The 19102-nt window shown below is 43.8% G+C and overlaps 1 protein-coding gene across 1 annotated transcript in view; it reads left to right on the top strand.

Moving 5' to 3' along the window:
• CCND2 (cyclin D2) overlaps positions 1-19102 on the top strand; it is a 67256-nt gene that overhangs the window by 11188 nt on the left and 36966 nt on the right. The window contains 1 exon segment of the mRNA XM_030538645.1: positions 10694-10840. Coding sequence (XP_030394505.1) covers positions 10694-10840 — 147 coding nt within the window.

The raw sequence follows: 19102 nt of genomic DNA, 5'->3' as shown, positions 1-19102 counted from the left end.
TCTGAAGAATCAGATAAGAAGCAGCAAATAGAATTTCACCACATATGGAATCCTTTCCCACTCCCCCCAACTGTAGCCAGCACTAACAGTGTTGCAATTGATTAAGAGTATACAGTAATGTTTTCATATCTTGGTCAATATAATTAATACAGAGGCATAGTGTGGCATTTAGGGGCAAATCCACTCCCTGCAGCCCCGAACCTGAGTTGCTGGACTTGTTACTGGGAAGATGCCTGGGGTGAAGTGAAGGACTGGATCCTTCTGCTGCAAACCCTTTGTACCAGACCCTCCACTGGCGTAAACTGGCATAATTCTGTTGACTTCAGTGAGTCTGCCCTGGCTTTCACCAATTACGGATCTGACTGTTAGATTTTTCATTTGTACGGGGTCCAACAGAAGGTCGGTCTCGATTCTTGATTCGGCTTCCTTACTGCTACCATAACACAATAAATAATATTAATCATCTGTATCACCTGGATCGATCAGTGTTCAGCTGTCATTAAGACTGCGCTGATCACAACACATCTGCCATTCTTCTCACATTAATAAGGAGAATAACTATCCACAAAACAGAGCTCATGCTCTCCTAAGCAGCACGTTCTATTAAGCTGCCATATAATACATGGTTATTTGGATCGTGTTAAACATACTTTTCCCCATTTATGTTCTGTGAAAGGCGGTGCTACTAACTCCAAACATTAGTATTCAGGTGCTTGAATATTCTGTCAGACTTTCCTCGGGGAGCGCTGATCAGAGCCATTATAGGGTCATATCTAATTTGTCTTATTCATGTGATCAGTGACTGAAGTCACTGGGACTCTTCAAGGCAAACAGAATTTGGTCTCTGTCCATCCTATCTACACATAGTATTGAAGCACTTAAACCAGTGTCATGTTTGCTTAATAGCCTTTTGTTTGGCCGTACCTGGTTCTAGTATGTTATTTCTAAAAAATGCTAAAAAATGGGCTGGTTTTGCTGTTTAAAAACAAAGCAGTTAACATGGAAAAAATAACTGCAATGTCTAGTAGAAACAAGAAAGCAAGAAATGTACTGACGAACACAGCAGAGTTCACAACATGTATGCATAATAAATAAAGCAATATACATACTATTCAACTGAAGTTGGATCAGAACCTGGAACCATTAAACATACTATTTAGACTCCTCCTCTCGTTTCCTCCAAAATCCCTTTTTAAAATATTGGGCCACGTATGTCTCTGGGGTTACAGTATTGGCTGGGCAGAGTTTCATGATGGATTCATTTAGCCCATTTATGTTTTGGGGAGTAAATACAATTTTCAAAGTGTATAGATTGCTGACCTTATTCTGTAGTCCTGTTGTAGGTAAAACTTTCAGTGACTTCAGTGGGAATTCTGCCTACATCAAGACAGGAACTGCAGACTCTTCATTTGTAACACTGAGAAAAAATTCTTTATATCCTAGAAATGAACTCTACCTTATTAAAAAGCTGAAACCAGAACACTCACAAAAGGTAATTGTAAGTAGGTAGGGTTCCCACGTTGCTCCTGACACAATGTGCATGTATGTACTGGATATTGTTCAGACTTGCAGGATCTCTCTGTTCCAGCCCCTAGTTCCTGTTGCTTCAGAGAGACTTTCAACCTTTCATTTTCCTAGGTTGGTAATGAGGTCCAAGGGGCCTGGATGCCAGTTGAGTCAGCAGAATAGCTCTGCATTCCTGATTCTGCAAGGTGCTGTGCTCTGATAGTTCCCACAAAAGTCAATAGCATCTTGCAGGATCAGACTCATAGTTTTTAAAGGACTTGTGGAATAAGATGCTATATACATTGATTATAGATAGAATAGGACTCCATGTGGGTTTTGCCTGGGTGGGAATAGAAAGTGAAACCATTTCTGGTTTCTCATAATCTGCTTCTTTTCTTTGTACACTGCTACCTCGATATAACGCCACCCGATATAACACGAATTCAGATATAACGCCATAAAGCAGTGCTCCGGGGGGGCAGGGCTGCACACTGCGCACTCCTGTGGAGCAAAGCAAGTTCCATATAACACAGTTTCACCTACAATGCGGTAAGATTTTTTGGCTCCCAAGGACAGCGTTATATCGAGGTAGAGGTGTACTTTTTTGCTATTCAGACATATTGTAGCACTTCAAAATACTGCCCTTGCTGTCATTAAACCTCTTTTGTACTTTGCTTTGCAATCACATAAATCATTATGAAGATTTAGGGCCAAATTCTTCCCTTTGATGCATGTGCTAGATTCCCACTAGGTTCCATGAGAGCCACACCTACAGCTGACAGAAGAATTTGGCTCATAGCATTGACGTGGGTATCATACAGGGAGAGCTTTCATAGGATTCTCACTGTATGGCTATCGTCAGCATCTCGACCAAGCAATTAAAACATTCCTGTATATTCTTCAGGCCAAGTGTTGAAGTCCTTACTCCTTTTATTTTACCTTTTTTCCCCCAAGGAAGTACTATTGACTTGACTCCAATGGGCATTTTGCCTGGGTAAAAACTGAGTAAAGGATGTCAGGATTTGGCTCAGTATCATTTGTAGGAGGAGGAGGGAGGGGTGTAGTTGAAAATAACGTTGAACAAAAAGCTTGTTTTAAATCTCTTGACGGAATGTGAGGGGCTTGGAGGGCGGTCCTGTGTCCCTGCAGATATGGTGCTTAATATTTATGTTTTGGTTGCACCTTGACAAACTTTTCACATAGTTATTGCTTTGCTTGAATATGGAAATATGTTAATTACAGCCTTTATTCTGCTGTCTGCTACTTTCCTCAGCCTTTTCTATTCAACCCTCTAGGTGGCCCAGCACAATGTGGCTTCTTTTCTTTGAATGAGCTCTTTCCACACTAATAGGGTCCCGGTTGATGTGGAGAACCATGTGCACAAAATTGGTGCACCGCCCCCCATTCCTTTGTGGGCATGTCAGGTTAAATTCATATCAGCAGGAAGGTCACTGCCATGATTTTCAATAGCGCGAGATGAGGTGATGACTTCAGACAATGGTGCCACACTCTCCAGTTGGAGACACTTGCCTTACCAGTTGCAGTAGTTAATTAATATGCTAAAAATAGAAGCCAGTGATACAAATCGCTGCCTGCTGTACAACAAAGACTGGGCATGTGTAGCTTTGATAGCCAAGTTTATGGTGCTTGTTATGGAGGGAAGTTAGCGTAGAGCTAAAAGCAATGTAAGACTTCCTGGATGCTGAGCTTTAGTCGCTCTGGGCCTCTGGCCATTTGCGAGCTGTCTCATTTGCATTATGAATGACATTAAGGGAACTAACAAGGTTATTGGGCATAGAAATGTTCTCATGTGACCACACGTGGAAGCAGACCTACAGCAGTGCTAGTTGGCAGGGGCACTGTGGCTCTTTATTCAGCTTCCTAGGAGGAGAGTTTCTGGGAGTACATAACTCATAGATATAAAATAAACCATGAGAAAAATTACATTCAAATAACGTGACGGGCCTGATGTAAACCCCTAGGAGGCAAGGAAATTCAGAGTGAAGACTGGGATTCCACCCTTCACTTAGCCCATTGTGCCTAAACATAGGGCACAGTATGTGTGATATCCCATGGTTGGAGGGCTCCTGCAATACCTACCATTGGCACTGCAGGGAGGGCGAGCGAAGGACAGAGTTTCGTTCTTAATTCTGAATCTCTGCTTCTCTGGGTACAAGTCAGATGTCTAATGGTATTTGACTTGATTTTCAGGGAGAGGATTTGATTTCTTTGTTTATAGCACTGTGACTTCCTCAAAAAGGAGGAAAGGAGGGATACACTACATTATATACATCAGCTGCCTGCTATTTGTATAGGTAGTAATGACATAATTTGGTAATTTAAAAATTAGGGCTAGATTCTTATCCTAGATTACACCAGTGTAAATCTAGGCTAACCCCACTGACTTCAGTGGAGTTACGCTGGATTTGCACTGATCTGCTTAATATCAGAATTTGTCCCGTGTTCTTTATCGTGTTTTAATATCCTCTTTCAGAGCCTGTTTGGGCTTGATTCTTCTCTCATTTACACTGGAATAAATCAGGAGCACCTCCAATGTACTCAATGGACTAGATAGGGATCGGCAACTTTTCAGAAGTGGTGTGCCGAGTCTTCATTTATTCACCCTAATTTAAGGTTTTGCGTGCTGGTCATACATTTTAATGTTTTTTAGAAGGTCTCTCAACAAGTCTATATATTATATAACAAACTAGAGTTGTATTGTAAAATGAACAAGGTTTTCAAAATGTTTAAGAAGCTTCATTTAAAATTAAATTAAAATGTTGATCTTACGCCACCGACCCACCCAGCCCGCTGCTGGTCTGGGGTTCTGTTCACCTAGGCCGGCAGTGGGCTGAGTGGGGCCTGCGGCCGGGACGCCAGCTGGGAAGGGTCTGGCAGCCAGAACCCCAGACCGGCAGCGGGCTGTGCGGGGCCAGCAGCAGGGACCCCAGACCGGCTATGAGCTGAGCGGCTCAGCCCACTGCCACTCAGGGGTTCCATCCTCTGGACTCCTGCCAGCCGGGATCCTGGCTGCTGGACCCGCTCAGCCCAGTGCCGGTCTGGGGTCCCGGCCCTGCCCACATACAGTGGGTACCGACCTTCTCCCTGGTTCTGGCCCATTCTCTTCCTCTCTCTGCAGTGAGCTGAGAGTGGGAGTGGACCGAGCACGGGGCTGGGGGTGAAGGGTCTGGCCAGGAGCTAGAATGAAGGAGGGGGTTCAGGGTTGGGGCAGGAGGTTTGGGTGTGGGGGCACTTAACCTGGGCAGCTCCCATGTGGTGTGAGGGGTGCAGGTGAGAAAGTGAGGAGGGGTGCAGGGGCTCCCGTTTGGTGCTCAGGGTGGGGGTGGGGATGTGCGGGGTGCATGGGATGTGGAGGGGATGGGGATGTGGGGGGTGCAAGAGTAAGGGCAGAGGACTGTGGGCATGTGAGGGGGTGCAGGTGTTAGGGTAGGGGGGCTGGGTATGTGTGGGGGTGCCAGAGTCAGGGCTGGGGTCATGGGGGGGTGAAGGAGTCAACAGAGGGCTGGGTGGTACAGGGCTCAGGGCAGGGGCTGGGAGGATGTGGGGGTGCAGGGCTCAGGGCAGAGGGCTGGGTGTGTGTGTTTGGGGGTCAGGGCTCAGGACAGAGGGCTGGATGACTGCCCCCCCCCCAGAACTCCCAACCCACCCCGCTCCTTGTTCCGACTACTCCTGCTGGGACCCCACCCCCTATCTAAGCCTCCCTGACCCTTATCCCCTGACTGTCCCCCTAGGACCCTACCCCCTACCTGTCCCCTGACTGCCCCAACCCTTATCCACACCCTCGCACCCAGACAGACCCCCCGGACTCCCATGCCTGTCTAACCGCTCCCGCCCCCTGACAGGATCCCAGAACTCTGGACCCATCCAACCCCCGCAGCTCCCTGCCTGCCCAACCCCTCTCCACACCCCTGCCTCCTGACAGGACCCCCAGAACTCCCGACTCATCCAACCTCCCCAGTTCCTTGTCTCCTGACCACTCCCTCCAAAGACCCCCCCACACCCCTAATTGCCCCCCAGGACCCTCTTTGCTTGCTGTCCCCTGACTGCCCTGACCCCTATCCACCCCCACCCCTAACAGACTCCGGGACTGCCATGCCCCATCCAAACCCCCCCCCCCCGATCCCTGACTGCCCCTTCCAGAGACCACCCCCCAGTATACCACCCCACATCCAATCCACCCTGCTCCCTGTCCCTTGAACTCCCCTCTGCCCCTGGCCCCGGAGGCCTCCTCCTTACTATGAGGATCCTTGCTCATCCGGAGCCCTGCCGCCGCCACTGCCCCCTAGCGCGCAGCCCTGCTCCGCCCCGCCCCTCAGAGCGATGTGCGCGCGTGGCAGCAGGGCTCCGGATGAGCAGGGAGCGTCTTTTCCCTCCCCACGGAGCCAAACGCTGCCCGCGGGAGCGCCTAGCCTCGGCCCCCAGAGTGCTGCACGCAGGGCGGCAGGGCTCTAGGGGAAGCGGGGGAGGGGGGCAGCAGCTTGCTGCTCTCAGCCCAGTTCTCCAGCCCGGGACTGCGGACCCGCTTGCCGCGTCGGCAGGATTTTTAATGGCACGCAGAGTCCCAGCAGGCAGCCGTGTGCCATTAAAATTGGCTTGCGTGCCATAGGTCGCCAGCCCCTGGACTAGATCCTCAGCTGCTGTAAATCGATCCATTGATTTCTGGTTACATCACTGTAAATCCAGATTAAGCCACTGCAGGTCAGTGGGCATGCATCAGCTGGCCCCATGGAGCTTGATCAATGTAAACCAGTACATATGAAAGGAGAATCAGGCCCATTGAGCCAAAGTCTGCCTTCACCTTTTATAAATCCATTGAAGTCAATGGATGTACTGTAGATTTACACCTGTGTAAGATGAGAGCAGACTTTCGGCACTAATTCTATCATGTAAATATGGTTTTGCACACTTTTTTTTATTTTATAAACTTTTGTTATGTGCTCCCTGAACTGGGAGTGGGGCCTGGAGAGTCACTCATGCACATAAATATTTACAATTTTTTTAAAACATCTATTTACCTGATTTTTGGAGCCATTTCTGTTTTTAAATTGTATTTTGGGGCCCTGTAGCCCTTCTTTCACACACTTCTTCTTAAAAGATACCATATCTGCCCACAGTACAGCACTGTTATAGCATCAGTGGGCAAGTCCTGTGTTCCTGCAGTAGTGCCATCCATTTTTAAGCAGAACTCCCTGTTGAAGACAATAGGGAGTTCTGCTTGAAATTCAGTTGTATGTTACGGTCCTGAGGAAGGAGCTCAGGGTTAGATCCATTATGAATATGTGCATTTACAGTCCTTATAAAGAAGTAGCATGCTAGACTCTGATCTCAGTTTCATTCGTATCATTCCATTTGCTTCAATGGAGTCACTTCAGATATATATGCTGGTACACCTAAGATATTGTGTCTAGCTCTGAAGACTTCAGGTCAGGAATCTGGTGCTATTCTGGTCTCCAGTTGACTTAGTGCATAACTGTGGGCAATAATTTATTTCTCAGTGCTTTAGCTTGCCATCTGTAAAATGGGATAAAACAATAGTTACTTGCCACACAGGAGTTTTGTGAGACATAGTTCTCTAATGTTTGTAAAGTGTAAAGTGCACTGAGCTCCTAGAGGGAAAGTGCAGTGAGCTTATAGAACATACTTTGTGTGAGTGGTTGGCCTTCAGATGACAACTTCCCCTGCTCCAATGATCCTCTGTGTTCCAAATAGAGCCCTATGAGGAATCCATGTCATACCACCTTCTTCCTCCTTCCTGAGGCCCCTCCCGTGTCACAGCCACCATCTTGCTGGCTGAGTATTCCAACCAGATTCCCAGTCCCTTCTGACCCAAGGGATTGCTGGTGAACAAATGATGCATTCCTCCCTGAGAAGAGCATGGTATCACCACAGCTACTCCAGTCACAGCCAACTCAGTGTGTGAGGGACTGAGATAGGGAAACAAACCCAGAGGGCCAAATCCTCAGCTGATGTAAATGAGCATAGCTTCACTGAAGTCAATGGGCCACACCCATTTACACAAGCTGGCCCAGAGCTCCAACATGATATTTGCAGGGCAGTCTATTTTTGTAAATAGGCTGACTATATTGACAAGGATCTGTTTCACACTATGTTACTGATTGGGTTTTGAGAGTACTCATACTAATAATAAATAAAAGTTGATTGTAAACATGCAATACATTTTCTCCCCCCACCCACTGTTTAAAAACTCTCCTCCAATCGCTGTGAATAAAAATCAGAAAAAAGAAGATGTTTGTTAAGTTACTGTTGAATTTGCAAACCAAGTTTCAGTTTGAGCGGCAGTTGCAATCAAGATAACTTGAAACAGATTTTGTAAAGGCAATTTTGGATATACCATCACTCTATGAGTACTGAAAAAGCCTTAGAATGGTAACTTATAAAGGACAAAACAAATTGAGATTGTGTTCTTTTGTTTCTTTCTGATATATAAAGAATTCTAAAAAGGATTTTTAAAAAAATTTCTGCTTGTTTGTTAAAAGTATCAGGAATGTCAGTCTGGTCTTCCTTGATTTTGTTAGAGGCTCATTGGAGAATCTCAATATGCATTATGGGCTTTCTCATTCCTTAATTTTAAAGGTTGTGGCAGGACTGGAGGGCAGCAGGGGGAAGAGATAGGATGAGTTTTTAACAAAGACTTCTTTTCTCCAGAATGTTACCACATGTTTGAGTAAATATATGTTAGTAGGGCTGTCGATTAATGGCAGTTAACTCACTGATTAGCTCAAAAATTAATCTCGATTTAAGAAATTAATTGCAATTAATTGCATTGTAAACAATAGAATACCAATGGAAAGTATTAAATAGTTTGGATGTTTTTCTACATTTTCAATTATATCAATTCAATTACAACACAGAATACAAGGTGATCAGTGCTCACTTTATATTATTTTTTATTACAAATATTTGCACCATAAAAATGATAAACAAAAGAAATAGTATTTATTCAGTTCACCTCATACAATTACTGTAGTGCAATCTCCTATCATGAAAGTGCAAACTTACAAATGTAGTTTTTTTGTTACATAATTGTACTAAAAAACAAAACAATTGTAAAACTTTAGAGCCTACAAGTCCAATCAGTCCTACTTCTTCTTCAGCAATGCTAAGAGAAACAAATTTGTTACATTTACAGGAGCTAATGCTGCCCACTTCTTAATTACAATGTCACCTGAAAGTGAGAACAGGCGTTCGCATGGCACTGTTGTAGCTGGTGTTGCAAGATATTTACGTGCCAGATGCACTAAGATTCATATGCCTCTTCATGTTTTAGTCATCATTCCAGAAGACATGTTTCCATGCTGATGCGCTTGTTAAAAAAATAATGTGTTAATTAAATTTGTGGCTGAACTCCTAGGGGGAGAATTGTATGTCTCCTGCTGTTTTACCCGCATTCTGCCATATATTTCATGTTATAGCAGTCTCGGATGAAGACTCATCACATGTTGTTCATTTTAAGAACACTTTCACTGCAAATTTGACAGAATGAAAAGAATATACCAATGTGAAATTTCTGAAGATAGCTCCAGCAGTTGACCCAAGGTTTAAGAATCTGAAGTGCCTTTCAAAATCTGAGCGGGATCAATTGTGGAGTATGCTTTCAGAAGTCTTAAAAAAACAACACTCTGATGTGGAAACTACAGAACCCAAACCACCAAAAAAGACTGACTCAAATTTTGAAAATGAACATGCATCGGGCTGCACTGCTTTGGATTGTTATTGAGCAGAACTCGTCATCAACATGGACACATGTCCTCTGGAATGGTGGTTGAAGCATGAAGAGACATATGAATCTTTAGTGCATCTGGCACGTAAATGTCTTGGGACGCCGGCTATAACAGTGCCATGCAAATGCCTGTTCTCACTTTCAGATGACATTGTAAACAAGAAGCAGGCAGCATTATTTTCCACAAATGTAAACAAACTTGTTTATCTGAGCGATTGGCTGAACAAGAAGTAGAACTGATTGGACTTGAAGGCGCTGAAGTTTTACTTTGTTTTATTTTTGAATGCAGTTTTTTTTGTACATAATTCTACAAAATTAAGTTAAACTTTCATGATAAAGAGATTGCGCTACAGTACTTATGTTAAGGGAATTGAAAAATACTATTTTTTTTACAGTGCAAACATTTATAATAAAAATATATACAAAGTGAGCGCTGTACAGTTCGTATTCTGTGTTGTAATTGAAATCAGTATGTTTTGAAAATGTAGAAAACATCAAATATATTTAAATAAATGGTATTTTATGATTGTTTAGCAGCACGATTCATCGCAATTAATCACAATTAATATTTTTGACAGCCCTATGTGTTAAATAAAACAAGCACAAATAGTCTTAACTAAAAACCTCTTCTCTCTCAACTGCTGAGGTTTCAGTTCCTTTTGATTTCATATTCCAAGCTCTCCAGTTATACATAGAATTCCAGGGTAGACAAAACCTGAATTGTTAATGTAAAAAACAAGCAGAAATCTCCCATTCCGTCTTTTTTTAAAAAAGGGGGGAAGGAAGAACCATCTAAGCCTTCTTTTTCCATCATAAGTTCCTTTGGAAGATAGATTTTTTATTGGTAAATGTTGGCAAACGTCAATTTCACACCCCCCCCGAAAAATATTTCCATTGATAATCAAAATTTACAAATATGTATAGTAAAAAAATGCTGCTTCCAAACTTTGATTTAAGGATCTTTATTTTGTATATTTGACCTGTGATGTTGACAGTTTGTGTTTTAATGGTTATAAAGCTTGAACTTTGCATGTCTATTGTCATTAAATAATTGTCTGACCTCCTCTCCCAAATAATTTCCTGCAACTGAAAATTTAAATAAATAGAAATTGAAGAAAAAATGAATAAAACCCATAATTGTGCACAACTGAAAATGTAACTTGATAAAAATAGAAGTGTTTAAAATACTGTTGAAATTATAAAAAAATAAAAATTGAATTCTGCCAAGCCTAATCACAAGGAAGGAAAAAAGGGCACAAATACAATTTCTTTTTCTTTTGCAGGTCACCTTTAAGCCTCATCTATCTGCATCTAGCTTCTCTGGCTCAGTCAGAGCAGAAAGGACTTCAGTATTTCTGGTGGTAGTCTCTGTGTCTTACAGCTTTGCTGATCTTGCTTGGAATAATTCTTGGGTCCGTTCTGCAGATTTACTTCGCCATGTATCCACCATCAATGATAGCAACTGGAAGTGTGGGAGCAGCCATCTGTGGCCTTCAGCTTGATGATGGGGAAAGTTCACTGTCCGTGACAGCCTAACAGAACTCCTGGCCAAGATCACAAAACATAGATGTGGTAAGTGTCCTGAAAACAGTGTTGTTTCTTTGCTGAGAAAGCTGTGGAAAAATATGATCAACATAATTGCTTGATCCTGCTAGCCCATGGGAGTTCCATAGCAGAGGGCTTGCAGGACGAGCTCTAGACACGGTTACAAGCTTTGGGAAATGGCCCCAAACTCTCATGGTCTGTGTACGCTGCCCTTAAAAACCTTCAGCTGGCCCATGCCAGGTGACTCAGAACTAAGGGGCTGTTTAATTGTGGTGTTAGAGTCCTAGAGTTTAGGCTGCAGACCAAGCCCAAACCTCTACATCGCAATAAACGGCCCCTTATCCAGATCATAGAATCATAACTTAAGGTCAGAAGGGACCATTATGATCATCTAATCTGACCTCTGCCACAATGCAGGCCACAGAATCTCACCCACCCACTCCCATATCAAACCTGTGTCTGAGCATTGAAGTCCTCAAATTATGGTTTAAAGACTTCAAGGTGCAGATGAATCCTCCAGCAAGTGACCTGTGCCCCACGCTGCAGAGGAAGGCGGGAAAAAACCTCCAGGGCCTCTGCCAATCCTTCCCTGGAAGAAAATTCTTTCCTGGACCCCATATATGGCGATCAGCTAAACCCTGAGCATGTGGGCCAAGACTCACCAGCCAGACACCCAGGAAAGACTTCTCTGTAGTAACTTAGAGAACCATCCCATCACAGGCCATTGGGCATATTACCGCTATGTCAAAGACCAATTTATTGCCAAATCTAGGCTATCCCCATATACCATCCCCTCCATAAACTATCCAAGCTAGTCTTGAAGCCAGATAGTCTTTTGCCCCCACTGCCCCCCTTGGAAGGCTGTTCCAGAACTTCTCTCCTCTCCTCTGGTGGTTAGAAACCTTCGTCTAATTTCAAGTCTAACTTCCTGATGGCCAGTTTATATCCACTTTTTCTTGTGTCCACGTTGGTACTGAACTGAAATAATCCTCTCCCTCCCTGATATTTATCCCTCTGATACATTTATTAAGCGCAATCATATCTCCTCTCAGCCTTCTTTTGGTTCAGCTAAACAAGCCCGAGTCATTTGGCATGGGCCAGCTAAGGGTCCTAACTGCAGTGTACACTACCGTAAGTCACATTCTACCTGGCTTTTCTGTGAATGCACAAGGGTGTATTTGTTGAAGAGAGGAAGTGGGTGCAACAAGGGGGAATCTGGCAGGCCCTGCTAGTGTCTTTTGGAATGCGTTACCCCAAAGGGAGTAGGGGGAAGGCCTTGGACACGCCTCCCATCAACAATGGCCAGCAGAGCAGACCTGTCACAAAGGGGAGTGCACCCTACATCTTATGAAGGGTGATGAAGTGAGCAGACAGAAGGCATTGGGTTTCCCTGAGATCCCCCCTGGAAATGAAATTTTCCATCTTCGACACCAGGGACCAATGCAAGACTGGTTAAATCTGGGCCTGTATTTGCAGTCCTTGGATGGTGCATCTGTTATTTTGACCCTTCACTGATGCACCTTTTTTAAAGGTCCCTGATTTAAAGTCTTCAGGCACTGTGTAGAGTATATCCAGATAAAGAAATCAATTCTCTTTTTATTCCATTTACTATACATCATTGAGGACACTTCTGTAGGTTATGAGAAAGTTTTCTCAGAAATAACAGAGAGGAATCTGGCAGTTTTTTTGATGGTCTATGTGAACTGAATTTGGTGGTATCAGGTCAGTTTCCAAAGCCCGACATTCTTTGTTGGCAGTCTCAGCAGAGAGTTCAAACACTGTGAAAGGATCACTGAGAATGACCTACCCTGTTGCCCCTAAAGGTGGATCTCACAAGTCTTGGTTGAGTTATGCTGGGGGGGGAGTTGCATTGCTGCTGTCCAAGGTGCACCCCGTCTGTGGATAAACATGGGACTTCCACCTCTAGGATGTTAATCAATCGTGTTTCACCAGCACTCAAATGACAAGAAAATAGATGCTGGCTTCTGACAAGACGATGCTCTTCTACCATAAGCCCATCTGTTTACTGCATGCCATCCTAACGTATTAACTATAAATGTTGTGTTTCTTTTATCTTGCAAAAAAATGATATTCTGTGCATTTATTATATTTTTGGATGCATTACTGCTATTTTTTCACCAGCAAATTTTAGTCTTTGCATTTCATTTCTGATTTCCAAGAATGGTTCAGTTTTGCAAAAAAAAAAGTTGGCAGAATTTTTTACATTTCCCCCATGTCTCCTTGTTTTTAATGTGACATTCTGAATTTCTTTTAGTTGGAAACCACTTTGCACAGAAAAGAGGCAACATTTTGAATTTCACATGCTTTAATGTGAAAGGAATCATGGTTGTGGAAATTTCACACACACTTTCTGGGTCTAGTAATGAAATGTACTGAAATTTTTTACAGAAAGTATTTGTTGCTTTCTTACATCTCTGCTATGGACATGTGTAGGGCAAGAGACTGTGAGTGATATATAGCAATATGCAGCAGGATAATGCAGTAAGAGAAAATCACGTTATTTAGGCTGCATGGCCTGGTAAAAGTGGAAGTAATTATCGATAGTGCTCCTTTAGCAATGGGAGACACGTATAACCCTTATCATTTGATGGAGGGACCAGGGGGGGATGAAGGGGCACACAGAGCCCTTGGCATGAGGGATGGGGTGCGGGAGTTGCAGGTGGTGGTCTCTGAGATAGAGGTTGATGGGAGGGTAGCACACAGGGAGCTTGTGGAGAGCGATGGAGGAACACAAGGAACCCCTGATATGTGCAGTGAGCTCAGCTTAAACAAGCTGCAACATGTGTACTGCTCTGGGTAATAGTGCTGAAAAAAATAGTATCAGAAGGGAAATAAAACATCACGTTACCACAAACTGTAACTAATCGGGATTAGGATGACACCTTCATGGGGGATACATTATCCCATATCTACCTACTGTGGGGCTTTTTGTGGCTTCCCTTGAAGCATCTGGTAATGTTAGAGACAGGATATTGGACCATGGATCTGATCCCTGTTGCAATTCCTCCTGTGCTCTCTAAAAGGATTACAGTAATACTCTTCTACTTCTACCAACTTTATTTGTAGTTGTATGCAGTGAGCATTTTTTAGGATTGGGATTAGGTCCTGTCTGTTATATTTCTGTCTGTCTCGCTTATCTTGCCATGGAGAAAGAAACATTTAAAAAGTTAGGGGGAACTTTTCTAAGGAAGGCATCGGCTCTCATTGACATTCAGTGGAAGTTGAGCACTTCACTGCTCTTTGTGCCTTTAAAAATTCCCCCAATTGTATTTTTGAAGTATTTTCTCTGGGAATAGAAACAAGTGCATCTTAGTAGCCACAAGCCCTATATCTTAGAACTGGAGTCTTCATTAGAGTTCAGAGCTTTTTCCCTGGTGACAGTCAGTGGAAGAGAGGCATCAGGCTGCTGCCTAAGCTGTCACAGGACTACATTTTCAGTATACTGAACTCCATCTAGGCTCTGGATATTGTTTCCCCATAGTAATGAGCATTCGTCAGAGAGGAGAAAGAGTCCCAGATATACTGCTGATGTGTCTGCAGGCCCTGGTAACGTTAGATGGGTTTGTTTTTGAGTGGCTCTGTTCTTTCTTCTCAATGAGTCCTGTGTTGGACAGTTGCTCATCTGCTGTATGGTTTCTCTAGCGCAGGATGCCATGGAAATCTTTCCATCATTCCTCTTGTTTTAGCATGGATGGGAGGTTTGGGTTGCAGTGGAATCAGTATGCTGACAATATTCAGCTGTGTGTCTCCTTTTTCATCTGTCCCAGACATTGCAGACCTAGCGTCTAGCCAAGATTGTGGCTTGGAGGATTGCTAGTTGGCTGAAGGCTCATTCTGGATAGGACAGAAATGACACTAGTAGAATGGGAGAAATGTCTGTAGGAGAGTATAGAGGGGATATCTAGTCCGTAGATGGAGGAGCAATACTCACCATATAGGGGTTAGCAAGTTGAAGTTGTAGGGGTGCTGCAGAACCTTTAGCCTGCTCCTGGATTCCTATGGTATTAGGAAAGAGCATGTTTTTCATTGTTGCAAGCAAAGAGATAGTTGACCATTTCCTCTATGATATAGCCCTTGCTACAGTAATCTATTCCTAGTCACCTCCAGATTGGTATTGCAGTTCACTCTACCCTTGAAAAAACAATCAGAACCCCAACTAGTGCAGGCTACACTGTTGTATTATTTTTATTTATTTCCAGATGGCAATCAAGTATTGACATTCACCTAGAAAGCCCTGCTTGACTTGGGATCCTGGCTGCCTTAGAGAATGAATCTCCTCGTGCTGTGTTGCTGGCTGGAGAAAGGGCACAGTGAAGCGTCTTTTTCTGTGGAGTTTCCCCTTGTTCACACAGAGCCCAAATTAATTTGATTTTCAGGGCATGTTGCAGGTCGTACCCCAAGACCAAGCCTGAGAGGAAGGGGAAGGCTTCGCTTTCTCTGGTGGATTAGGGAGGTTCTATGCTCTTTATTCGTTTGACATTGTCAATGTATGTTTTAATACATGTGGTCCTACTGTAGGTGGGGCTGGTAGGGCCACCTATTATTAAAGTTGCCTGACATTTCCTGTTATAAGACCCTATTTTTAGTTGCTTGTAAAATTGCCAAACTTGAACTATTTGGGCTGAAATTTTCGATGCCCTGGACTGCTGCAGGCCAGGCCGGGTCCAAAGTCCTGGCACCCGAACTGACAGCAGAGAGCTGTCTCTCCTGGTGCTCTCAGTGACCACCCCACTCCCCATTCTGAGCCCAGGCAGCATTGTGAAGAAGCTGCCTGATTCAAATGCAAGGGGACAGTAACCAGATGTTTGCAGGAGGGATTCGAGGAGTTTATTGGGAACAAGGAGCCTGGTTGGGGAGGATTTGAACTGCCTGGGCCTGGGAGCTGGGTAGGAGAAGACTGAAAATGGCTGGGCAGAGAGACCTAGGACTAGGACGCCAGGTGGGAAATTGGAGACTGGGACAGGGGAGGACTGAGACAAGGAGCTGGGGGTGACTCCACAGATTGGATGACGGGCGGACTGGAGGTCAGGGTGTGAAGGGAGGAGCGGATGCGGAGCCAGCACGAGAGGGAGCAGGGATGATTGAGCACGGCGGACTGGCACAAGGGGCTGGGAGATTGGGTGGGTGGATACTGGGAATGGTTGTGATGGGAGACTGAGGGTGAGGGACAGACGGGACTGAGAATCTGGAGGGTGAGACTGGGACTTGGACGAGAAGCTCAAAGGGTGTCAGAGTGGAGAGTGGGACTGGTTGAGTTGGAGGAAAAGGGACTGGTATGAGAATCCATGGTGAGGGAAAAGATAGGATTGGGACATGTTGGAGGGGATGGACAAAAGGAATCACACTTGCCTCTCCCCTGTCCATAAGGCCACTAACCTGTCAAAGAAGGAAAGTAGGTTGGTTTGGCATGATTTGTTCTTGACAAATCCATGCTGACTATTCCTTATTATAACCCTGTTATCCCCTAGGCGTGTACAGATTGATTGATTGTTTAATAATTTCTTCTAATACTTTTCAGGTATCAAACTTAGGCTGACTGGTCTATAGTTCTCCGGGTCCTCTTTATTCCCCTTTTAAGATAGTACTGTGTTTGCCCCTTCCCAGTCCTCTGAACTTCAACCCATCCTCCATGTGTTCTCAAGATAATTGCTAATGGTTCAGAGATTGCTTCAGCTAGTTCCTTAAGGACTCTAGAATGAATTTCATCAGGCTCTGACAATTTGAGTATATTTAACTTATCTATTCCCTTAACCCCTTCTTTCCTTATTCAGGCTTGCTTTCCTTCCCCCTTGATGTTAATATTTATTGTTTAAATAACTGGTCACCATTAACCTTTTAGTGAACACTGATGCAAAATAGGCATTAACACTTCAGCCTTCCTGATGTCATCAGTCACTAGCTTTTCCTTCCTCACTAAGTAGAGGACCTACCATTTCCTTATCTTTCTCTTGCTGCTCATGTATTTAAAGAACCTCTTATTATTGCCTTCTATATCCCTTGCTAAGAGTAACTCAGTTGGTGGCTTAGCCTTTTGATTTTTCCCCTATAGCTTGTTGCTATTCTTTTGTACTCCTCCGTAGCAATTTATTCCATGTTTCCACTTATTGTTGGATGCCTTTTTGATTTTCAGGTAAGTAAAGAGCTTCTAATGCAGCCATGTTGGCTTCTTCCTATTCTGTTTTTCCATTGCATTGGAATAATTGATGGTTGTGTCTTTAATAGTCTCTTTGAGAAACTTCTAACTTTCCTGAACTCCTTTATCCTTTAGATTTACTTCACATGGATCTTGCCTACTATTCTCTGAGTTTTTTCTGCTTTTTTGAAGTCCCTTGTTCTTATTCTGCTTCTCTCCCACTTCTTCTTTTCCTTATAATCACGAACTTATCATTTCATGATCACTGTCACCCAAATTGCTTTCCACCTTCAGATTTGCAACTAATTCCTCCCATTTTGTAAGAATCAAGTCCAAAATGGCTGTCTCTTTGGTTAGTTCCTCCACTTTCTGAACAAAAGTTGTCCCCATACATTTCAGTAACTTGCTGGAAATGTTGTGTTTTACTGTATTACTTTTCCTGCAGATGTCTGATTGTTAAAGTCCCCCATTACTACCAGGTCTTGTGTTTTGGATATTTCTGTGTTTGTTATAGAAATGCCTCATCCATCTCTTCCTCTTTTGGTGATCTGTAGTAGACCCCTACCAGGACCTCATGCCTGTTTTTTCCCCTTTTATCTTTACTAAGAGACTTTCAACTGGTCTGTCTCTCACCTCCTTCTGGACACTCTGAACAAGTGTATATACTCTTGATGTATAAATGCAATACTTTCTTCTTTTTCCCAGGTGGGTATATTATGCAATATGATGGAATTTCTGGTGGTTTGTTTTTTTTTCAGTTTGCTTTTTATTTGTGTCCCTTATGCATATGCATTATAATATAGACTTCAGTTACCAGTCCCAGCCTCTCCACCTTCCCTGACTCCTTTTCCCACTCTGCCCTTTCTCCCACCCACACTGCATGTAAATGTCAACTTCCTTCTGTGCACTGCCTGGATCCAGCAGGGGGCTCAGTAAGTGCATAGGACAGACAGGCTCACTGCTTTCACTTTAGATGAGGGGACCTGGACCCGGCACAGTTGCAGCAGCCCAGAGGTGCAGCTGCAGGGAAGGTCCTGTTCAGCCCCTGGCTGGAGCATGCTCAGTGTGGATGGACCCTTTGGGGAATTTAGCTGCTAAAAATCTAAGAAGTCTCTACTGAGCATGTGCAAATGTTTTTGTTTCTTTTTTACAAAAGGTTATAAATTGGCCTATTTGGGTGGTCACCTCCTGACACAGAAGCCATCCTCTACCAAATGGCCAGTCCCTATTCCAAAGCTCTGGTTGCTAAAGCTCTTCAAAGAAAACGTCCCTAGAGTTTTTGAATATGGGCAAACAATTTATTTTTCCCTACCCTTATTCTCAGAAGTGCCTGAACTGTTTGGCAGAAATTTTCCATACACCTAGCATGTCAATTTCAGACCAAACCATTAATGTCTGCAAAGTTATAAGCAACTGAAAACAGAGTTTTATAGTGGGAAGTGTCAGGCAACCGTAATAGGTGATTCTACCAGCTCTGCCTATAATGTGTATCTGTTACTGTAGAAAAAATATACTATCCTCTGCATTGTTGAAGGTTAGTATCAGCTGTATTAGTAAAGGGTAAGACTACTGTAATGTCCTGCAATGGGGCAGAGTTAAAATTGTACATACAACCATAGTTTGCTCTCCGTTCCAGATTTGTGATCACCTAAACCTGTAACTGTACTGTTACAATAACTTCAGCTTTTCTATGTGAACTGGCCTGTTTTTCAAGGGGGAGTAGGGAGGGGAGGGAAAAATTGAGGACTTTTAGGCTCCAGGAACATCATAGTATGGTAAAAGATCCTTCTTATATTGCAAGTTCTTTGAGGCAGAGATGGTCTTCCTGTTCTGTGTTTTTACAGCAGCTAGCACAATGGGTCCCGGTCCATGACTCTGGCTCCTAGGCACTACAATAATTTAAATATATAATAATAATTATTAATATCCTGGAGAGGTTACAGGCTCTGCAAATGAAAAGCTTCTCCCCCGCCAACCCAAGCAACAACCTTCAGAACCCTGAAGAGTACCTGAGGGGAGGGGAAGGAGGGAGCAGGCAGCAGAATTAGCACTAACCCCATTCATGTCCCCTGGGCAGCAGCTGCTGGGTTACGTTACCCTCTGAAAAGGTTAGCATGGGTCTCATCTGGTTGCAG

Source organism: Gopherus evgoodei, chromosome 1 (assembly GCF_007399415.2).
Source record: "Gopherus evgoodei ecotype Sinaloan lineage chromosome 1, rGopEvg1_v1.p, whole genome shotgun sequence".
NCBI classification, from domain to species: domain Eukaryota; kingdom Metazoa; phylum Chordata; order Testudines; family Testudinidae; genus Gopherus; species Gopherus evgoodei.
The sequence above is the reverse complement of the archived record's forward strand: the minus strand, read 5'-3'. Positions and strand labels throughout refer to the sequence as shown.